A 9,311-nucleotide genomic window follows, 5' to 3' on the forward strand; every position below is an offset into this window, starting at 1 on the left:
AGGAAACAGACAGCGAGGGTCACAGCCTTCCCGGGGCCTGGAGACTGTGTGTCAGAGCTGGGACAGGAGCTGGGTTTTGTGAGATCGGAGCAAGGAGGCAGAGGTTAATGCAAAGCCATTAGTTTAAGGAGGTTTGAGGAGGTGGCAGGCATTTCGGTTGGGCCCACGATGGAATGTTTACAGCTGGACTTAGGTGGATTGCCCTGCTTGCACATCAAGCACATCTGCACACACCTGCGGTTTTGCCTGGTGTCTGTAGCACCTGGGACAATAAGGTGGGGGTCAATTCTTCACTCCAGCCCTCTAGGTCGAGTGTCCCAGCCTCAGCTCCCCAAGAATCTTTCTCTCTCTCTCTTTCTCTCTTTCTCTCTTTCTTTCTCTCTTTCTCTTTCTTTCTTTCTTTCTTTCTTTCTTTCTTTCTTTCTTTCTTTCTTTCTTTCTTTCTTTCTTTCTTTCTTTCTTTCTGTTTTTGTTTATCAGTCGTGGGCCTTGAACTCTGGGCCTGGGCACTGTCCCTCAGCTCTTCAGCTCAAGGCCAGCACTCTACCCCTTGAGCCACAGTGCCACTTCCGGTTTTCTGGTGGTTAATTGGAGATAAGAGTTTCATGGAGGAAGTGGCACTGTAGCTCAAGTGGTAGAGCGCTTGCCTTGAGTTGAAGAGCTGAGGGACAATGCCCAGGCCCAGAGTTCAAGCCCCACGACCGACAAAAAAAAAAAAAAGAGTTTCATGGAATTTCCTGCCCAGGCTGGCTTTGAACCATGATCCTCAGATCTCAGTCTCCTGAGTCTCTAGGATTACAGGCATGAGCCATCAGCACCCAGCTCAAGAATCTCTAACTTTCTACTATGAATTCTTGTGCAAACCTCAGCAGACCCCAAAATCAGGAACTGAGGACTTACAGAGGTTAGGTCATTTGTCCATGGCCAGTCGTTTCAGAATAGGATCCCCACGAGGACTCTTTATCTGCTTACTTCTGCTGTCGCTTAATATGATGTAGCTTTACCTCCATGTTCATTGCTGCACTGTTCACAATAGCCAAGATATGGAAACAACCCAGATGCCCGACTCCAGATGAATGGGTCCATAAATTGTGGTAGCTATACACAGAAGGATTGACGATGCCCCCTCCCCCCATTGTCCCAGGCCCATACAGACACCAGGCAGAATCCCAGGTGTGTGTGAACTTATGTGAAGTGCAGGCAGCGCAATCTACCTAAGCCCAGCTGTAAACATCCCATTGTGGGCCCAACTGAAAGGCCACACCTTCCTTGACCCAGGGGCTTCTCATTAACCTCTGCCTCCTTGCTTGGACCTCCTATAAAACCCCAGATCTTATTCCAACTCGGGGGCACAACCTCCAAACTGGAGGAAGGTCTGTGCCCTCGCTGTTCTGCAATAAATAGTCCTCGCCTGTTGATGATCGAGTCCAGCCTATTCCTTTTCCATTCTTCTAACATACACAATGGGATATTATGCAACCATTAGAAAGAACAAAACAATGGCATTTGCAGGGAAAATGGATGGAACTAGAACAAATCATGTTGAGCAAAATAAGCCAAGATCAGAGAGACAAATGGCACATGTTAAATTCAAAATGCAACGATATGACAAAGTAAATAGGACTCAAGAAACAAAGGACCTCTTCTTATTTTTTTGTATTTTTTTGGATGACTCTATGTTCTTGACTCCACATAAGGCACATACATGTGCACATACATGTGCACATCTGAGGAAAGCTAGGAGGGCACAAAGTCAGACGGAAACAGGTGAAAAATACAGCAAAAGTGTCCAAGAGCTGCACTAGACTCTGATGAAAGTGAACTGAGCAACTCAAAGGCAGTGATGGGAGGGAGGGACTGAGAGAGAAAGAGGGAACAGCTTACACTAAGCAAAAGGAAAGAAATGTGCATATCACCCGATTTGGAAGAAAGAGTTGTATTGTCAAAGCCTGTAGAGTTCACAAGCTTTATAGGCCATGATATTGACAATTAGCCTTGTGAAAGTTAAAATGTGTTTGTGACGTTAGCTAAGTATCACCATCCCACAATACGTAATCCCACAATTTATGTAATCACTTGAAAAATATGACGAGGCTTTGGAGATATAATATGCCTCATAAATGCTAGCCAGTGTCTTTTTTTGTTGGGAAAATGGAAGGTCTGTGCCCTTGCTATCCCTCAATAAACAGTCCTTACTGTTGACAGTCAATTCCGGGCTATGCCTTTTCCATTCTCTCCCATTTTCCCAACACTTTTACCTCATGGGGGTGAAAAGTGCCCATTTTTTATTTGATCTCTGGTTCAAGACAGCATTTTTTGTTGTCAGTTGTGGGGTTTGAACTCAGGGCCTGGGCACTGTCTCTGAGCTCTTTTGCTCCAGGCTAGCACTCTACCACTTTGATCCACAGCACCACTTCTGGTTTTCTGGTGGTTAGTTGGAGATTAGAGTCTCACCAACTTTCCAGGGTAGAGGGATGGCCTTAAACTGCAATCCTCATATCTCAGCCTCCAGTGGAGCTAGGATCACAGGCATGAGCCACCAGGACCTGGCTCAAGCCAGCTTTTCACGGGACAGAAAAGAAGCTGTAAGGGATGAGAACTTGGATGTAACCAAGGCTAGGGTAGAAAACAGCTCACCAGAAACTGCAAAGGAACAGAGGAGGTAAGAAAGCTGTGCAATTCCCACTACAAAATGATTTGCTAAGCCAGGTGCTAGTGGCTCAAGTCTAGCTATTCAGGAGGCTGAGATGTGAGGATCATGGTTCAAAGCCAGCCTGGGCAGGAAATTCTGTGAGTCTCTTATCTGCAGTGAACCACCAGAAAACCGGAAGTGGCACTGACTCAATTGGTAGATCACTCATCTTGAGCTGAAGATCCAAGGGACAGCACCCAGGCCCAGAGTTCAAGCCCCATGACTGACAAAAGACAAAAAAGAAGAAAGAAAGAAAGAAAGAAAAGAAAGAAAGAAAGAAAGAAAGAAAGAAAGAAAGAAAGAAAGAAAGAAAGAAAGAAAGAAAGAAAGAAAGAAAGAAAGAAAGAAAGAAAGAAAGAAAGAAAGAAAGAAAGAAAGAAAGAAAGAAAGAAAGAAAGAAAGAAAGACAGACAGACTCAATGATTTGTAGCACTGGTCAATCATCGCTGGGCTCCACCTGTAATCGTAGCTATTCAGAAGACTGAGATCTCAGTATCCTGGTTCAAAGCCAGATGAATCCAAGAGACTCATCATCTTCACTTACCTCCCAAAAGAGCCGGAAGTGAAGCTGTGTCTCATGTGGCAGAGTGCTAGCCTTGAAAAAAAAAAAAAAGCCAGGGACAGCACCCAGGCCCTGAGTTCAAGCCCCAGTCTAGGCACAAAATAAGTAGTCTCTTTTAAAATGAGTATCTAAATAATAAAAAAAAAAAATAATTCTTTGTAAAATGGAACTTAAACTTACATGCCTCTGCCCATAGGGCTTTCCCCAGTAACTAGAAGAATACTGAAAACCAGACAAAGGGTTAAAATTCTTTATTTTAAATGTGGACAGGGAAGCAGAGGTGGGTGGAATGGGGAAGTGGCTGTGGTTCCCGAAGCTGTACGACAAAGTGAAGGGCACTGTTTTCTAGGTTGACCTAGCGAAGGGTACTGTTTTCTAGGTTGACCTAGCAAAGGGTACTGTTTTCTAGGTTGACCTAACGAAGCATCATCTGAACTCTACGGTAGGGGTGGCCCACACCTTGGCCTGAGGCCCAGTCAATGCCATACTTGTGGGCAGTGGCTTCAGACATGGCATAGCGCCCATTGAGGTTGGACCGGTAGCAGGAAGTGTACCACCAGGCACCATGGACTGTCACTGCACAGTTGGCCTTGCTTAGGTCATGGTCAGCATCATAGGTGGTAAAGGGCTTCCCGCTGTGGAAGCTCAGAGAGTCCCCTGCACAGAGAAAACAGAAGGCATCTGGGCATTCCACACAATGCCTGGATCCTTGGAGATACTGCTCCAAGACCACCTCCTATCAACTCTGAGGTGGACATTAGACAATACTTTCAGCGAATCCCAGGGGTGGTAGGACTTGAACTCAGGACCATCTTGCTCCAGGGTGCCGGTTCTTTCCCCTTCAGAGTCCCCATCTTCCCCTCCCACCTCTATCTCTCCTCAGCGCTAGTCAGCAGCCTGAGCAACTCTACCAGGGAGAGCTGGAGGAACCTCTTAGTGCCTGGGAGGAAAAGGAGTGTCCCCAGTGTGTCCCCCCGTAACAGCTCCCCCTTTTACATCTCTCCCAACACCACTGTTTGTTTCTCTGAAAGATTTCTCTATTTCTCCTCCCAAAGCAGGAAACATAGACAAGCAACAGAGCCTCTGTCTCTGTGTGTCTCTGTCTGTCTCTGTCTCTGTCTCTGTCTGCATCCCTGCAATTTTTTTTTGTTGTTGTTGTTGGTCATGGGTCTTGAACTCTGGGCTCTGTCCCTGAGTTCTTCAGCTCAAGGCTAGGGCTCTACCACTTGCGCCACAGTGCCACTTCCGGTTTTCTGGTGGTTCATTGGAGATAAGAGACTTGTGGACCAGCACCTGCCCACATTTTTTTTTTAAGAGAAGAAACTGAGAAGCCGGGCACTGGTGGCTCACGCCTGTAATCCTAGCTACTCAGGAGGCTGAGTTCTGAGGATTGCAGTTCAAAGCCAGCCCAGGCAGGGAATTCCATGAGACTCTTATCTCCAATTAACCATCAGAAACCCAGGAGTGGCGCTGTGGCTCAAGTGGTAGAGCCCTAGCCTTGAGCTGAAGAGCCGAGGGACAGCGCCCAGGCCCAGAGTTCAGGCCCCACAACTGACCCCCCGCAAAAAAAAAAAAAGAAAAAGAAAGAAACTGAAGCTGTGCCAGGGAAGACATTTACCAAGATCACATAGCGTGTGACTGACAGAGACCAGTGTACAGCCAGGGCCCTCATCTTTCCTGACTGTGCCATCCTGTCTCTGGCCTGCCATTTCTCAGATGACAAAACCGAGTCCCATAGAAGGGAAGAAGTTATGTAGGCTCATTTGTGGAGGTAGTGAAGTACTGGCAGGGGAGGGGGGTAGGAGTCGACCTCTGTCCCCTGTTTCCTTCCTCTGGGGCCCCACATTGAGCCCCACTTACCTGCCGTGCCTTCTAAGAACTTGCCTAGCACCAGCTGGTAGTGATCCACCTCTCCAAGGAGGTGGAAGGCTGCATAGTGGGCGAAGGTGCGGTTGCCATGGTAGTCTTCCAGCTCCACCCGGAGCTGCCAGGTACCTGGAAAGGGGGTGGAGAGGCTGGGATGGAGGACTCCTCAGACCCCAAGGCGGGAATTCAAGGAGGTGGACCCCATGCTTCATACCCAACCTCTTTGTCAGGAACTCACCCTGCAGAGTGAGTTGGTGCAAATTCTCATTCCCCAGCCAGAACTCAGATGCCTGGTTCCCAAAACCGGCTTTGTAGGAGGACCAAGATCGGAAGAAATCCACAGAACCATCCTGTCGTCGCTGGAAAACCTGGGGAGACGCAGAAGGCAGGGCATGGGGTATGGAGCAGCGGGGAGTGGTGGCTGAGGCTGGGGGGAAGAGAAGAGGGAAGACATTCCCCTTCTCTGTGGATAGGGAGGGGCTGTGATTCCTCCCAGCAAGGTTGGCTTGCGAATACGATTATGAACTCAATTCCCTTTTTTTTGGGGGGGGGTCCAGTTGTGGGGCCTGAACTCTGGGCCTGGGCGCTGTCCCTCAGCTCTTCAGCTCAAGGCTAGCGTTCTACCGCTTGAGCCACAGCACCACTTCCCGCTTTTTTCTTTTTGTTTATGTGGTGCTGAGGAATGGAACCCAGGGCCTCAGGCATGCAAGGCAAGCGCTCTACCACTGAGCCACCTTCCCAGCCCCTCAATTCCCTTTTGTTGTTGTTCTGGTACTGGGCTTGAACTCACAGTCTGAGTGCTGTTCTTTTACTTTGTTTTGTTCCAAGACTAGTGTTCTACCACCTGAGCCACCGCTCAATCTGTTTTACCCTGGCTCAGCAGCTCCCGGCAGCTTCTAGGGGAGACAGATTGTGAGGGTTCATTGGAGATAAAAATCTCACAGACTTCCCTGTCTGGGCTGACTTTGAAACATGATCCTCAGATCTCATCCTCCAGAGTAGCCAGGATTACTGGCCTGAGCTACCCACTTGCAGCCTCTTATTAACTTTCACTGCTAATCAACCTCACAGCTAAAATTTGCAGGCCTCTGAGGAATCTAAAATGATAGAAACATCATCCCTGTTTTAGGAAAGTGGTCAGTCCTGCTGAAAGTCAAACTCAAAATAATCTGCTTAGCTGGGTGCCAGTGGCTCACGCCTGTAATTCTAGCTACTCAGGAGCCTGAGATCTGAGGATCGCAGTTCAAAGCTAGCTCAGCCATGAAAGCCCCTGAGACTCTTACCTGCAATAAACCGCTCAGAAAACCAGAAGTGGCGCTGTGGCTCAAGTGGTAGAGCGCTCGCCTTGAGCTGAAGAGCTGAAGGACAGCGCCCAGGCCCAGAGTTCAAGCCCTACCACCGACAGTAATAATAATAATAATAATAATCTACTTTAATTCACTATGATAAAAACAAGCCAGGCCAGGTGCTGATGGCTCAGGGCTGGGATCTTAGCTACTCAGGAGGCTGAGATCCAAAGATCATAGTTCAAAGCCAGGCCAGACAGGAAAGTTCATGAGACTCTTATCTCCAATCAACCACCAGAAAACCAGAAGTGACGACACTGTAGCTCAAGTGATAGAGCGCTAGCCTTAAGCTGAAGAGGTGAGGGACAGCGCCCAGGCCCAGAGTTCAAGCCCCATGACTGACAGGAAAAAAAAAAAAAAAGCTGGTGCAATGCGCCTGCATGGTGTATCTTGAATCATCTCTTTTTTTCTTTTCTTTCTTTTTTTCTTTTTTGTCAGTCATGGGGCTTGCAGGGTCTGGGCACTGTCTCTCAGCTTTTTTGCTCAAGGCTAGTGTTCTACCACTTTGAGCATATTGCCACTTTGAGTTTTCTGTTAGCTAACTGGCAATAAGAGTCTCATGGACTTTTCTGTCCGGGCTGGCTTTAAACTGTGATCTGCAGATCTCAGCCTCCTGAGTAGCTAGCCTTACAGGCATGAGCCCCTGACGCTCAGCTGAGTTGATCTTTTCTTCTACCTGGAAAATACTTCTACACAGCCTTCAAGCTCCTTTCAAATGGCCTCTCCTCTGGGAAGCCTTCTTAAACTTCTTCAGTGCAGGAGCTCAACAAACTTTTGTCAGAGAATTCCTCTGAGGAGTGTCTTGCGCCAGCGGACACTGGCTCCCCCTAGGGGTCAGGGGGAGAAGTGACCACTGAACCTGGCCTTTTCACTCACCAACCAGCCACCTCCTGTGGTGTCCATGTCGCAGTAGACCGAGAGGGCCCTGCCCTCTGGTAGGCACACTTGGTACCAGCCACTCAGGGTGGCACCGTGGCTCAGCAGCTCCTGACAGCTTCTAGGGCCTGGGAAAGAGGAGATAGATTGAGGGGAACTACTAAGTTATTACGCGGGGCTGGGAATGTGGCTCAGTGGTAGAGTGCTTGCCCCACATGCATGAGGCCCTGGGTTTGATTCCTCAGCACCACATAAGCAGAAAAAGCCAGAAGTGGTGCTATGGCTCAAGTGGTAGCGTGCTAGCCTTGAGCTGAAGAGCTGAAGGACAGCGCCTAGGCCCTGAGTTCAAGCCCCACGATCGACAAAAGAAAAAAAAAAGTTACTACCCAAACCTTTCCACCCAGGCTCTGGAACAAATGTAGGAGCCAGGCACCCTCTTAGCCCCTTTGAGCTCCCTGAGGGGAGCTCTAGGGAGGGCTGACAGGAAGAGCCACCAACACCCCAGCTCAGCCCGATTCCAAGTTGCTGGCTCTGAAGAAGGAACCGTACCTTCTTGACACTGGAGCAGGCTCGAAGGATCTCCTGAAGGGAGGAAGAGGAAGATGACAGCTCTGAGGTCTGAGCACCCCTAAAAGAATGCCCAGAAACTGCCAGTGAGGTGGAGCGCAGGCCCTTTTCCTCGCCCTCCCCACATAGCCCAGCCTTCCACACCCAGGGGCAGGTGGACACAGCTGATTGCTGATGGCAGCCATTCAGACCTCCCCCCCGCCCCATCTGGGATAGAGTGCAGGAGGCAGTGGAGGTGGCAGTCCACATACTCACCAGGCTCACCCTGGGGCCCCATCTCGCCTGGTGGTCCAGGTGGCCCTGAAATCCCAGAGGCAGACAGGCTCAGGAGCAAAGTACAATGGAGGTTGAAGCCCTAAGATCCCCCAACCCCATCTTCACCCTGTTCTGGTTCTGTGATTGAGGGCAAACCATTTCTGCTCCCTGTACCTGTCAGTCCTGCCCTTTCTTTGTGACACCCAGCCTTCCTCGTTACCCTAAGGGCATCTCTCACCTTGAGGACCTGGAACTCCCTTCTCCCCCGGGCTTCCTGGGGCTCCCGGACAGCTGGACAGGACCACAACTTTGCTGGCTTCCAGCTCCTTGGGTTCTGCAGGGAGGCACAGGGCTGGTGGGCACCATGGATGTGTGTCTCTCCCAGACCCCTCTGCAGTTCTCTTTCTAGCTCCCAGATTCCAGCTGTCAGAATGCTCTCTCCTGAGTTGACAAGGTTTTGCATTGTTTCCATCCAATTTGCATGTATTTGCATTCTCAAATTCGTCTGGCTCCTTGGAGTGGGGGGGGGGGATGAGTGGGGGGTGGGGAGGAGAATTCCTTAGGCCCCTACCTGGACAGCTGAGGTGGTCCTGAGTCTTCAGATAGGCAGGCCCCATAACTAAGAGGAGCAGCAAGCAAAATGGGGTCCACTGTAAGTCCATCTTGCTGGGACCACCAGAGGAAGACAGCCAGCTTATAAGGACCAGGTTGGTGGGAAGATGTAAGCAAAATTTCCTCCCATTGTCCCTCGGGGATACCCCACCCAGGCTGTATCTATCTCTGATACGAACATTTCCTTCCTTAGCCCCAGAGAGAACTGGCCTCGTCCCCCTCCTGTCCAGCCAGGATGGAATCATTTGGGTTCTCTCACCTTTGAACCTTGGCTCACATGGTCCTTCCGTCTGCAGGTCTAGCCTCTTCTGCAAAGTTCCACCTGTCTGTGAATGTCGTCTCCCTATCCTTGTCCTTCTTGGTCCTTGTCAATATTATTATTTTGGTGGTGGTGGTTGTGGGGCCTGAACTCTGGGCTTGGGTGCTGTCCCTCAGCTTTTCAGCTCAAGGCTAGTGCTCTACCACTTGAGCCACAGCACCACTTCCCAGTTTTTTGAGTGGTTTATTGGAGATAAGAGTCTCAGGGACTTTCCTG

The 9,311-nt window shown here is 49.6% G+C and overlaps 1 protein-coding gene across 1 annotated transcript; it reads right to left on the reverse strand.

Annotated features, from left to right (window-relative positions):
* Nucleotides 1–3,491: 3,491 nt before the first annotated feature.
* Nucleotides 3,492–8,862, reverse strand: Fcn3 (ficolin 3). Its single transcript, XM_042688440.1, has 9 exons — nucleotides 8,736–8,862; nucleotides 8,403–8,498; nucleotides 8,165–8,209; nucleotides 7,892–7,924; nucleotides 7,343–7,470; nucleotides 5,359–5,488; nucleotides 5,115–5,249; nucleotides 3,670–3,911; nucleotides 3,492–3,609 (listed from the first exon to the last, which is right to left on the reverse strand). Exons 1-8 carry the CDS (start codon nucleotides 8,824–8,826, stop codon nucleotides 3,670–3,672), a joined length of 900 nt encoding a protein of 299 aa, XP_042544374.1. The 5' UTR covers nucleotides 8,827–8,862; the 3' UTR covers nucleotides 3,492–3,609.
* Between the last annotated feature and the right edge of the window lie 449 nt (nucleotides 8,863–9,311).

This window comes from Dipodomys spectabilis, unplaced genomic scaffold, assembly GCF_019054845.1.
Source record: "Dipodomys spectabilis isolate Male_0828 unplaced genomic scaffold, ASM1905484v1 ptg000118l, whole genome shotgun sequence".
Classification (NCBI taxonomy): Eukaryota; Metazoa; Chordata; class Mammalia; order Rodentia; family Heteromyidae; genus Dipodomys; species Dipodomys spectabilis.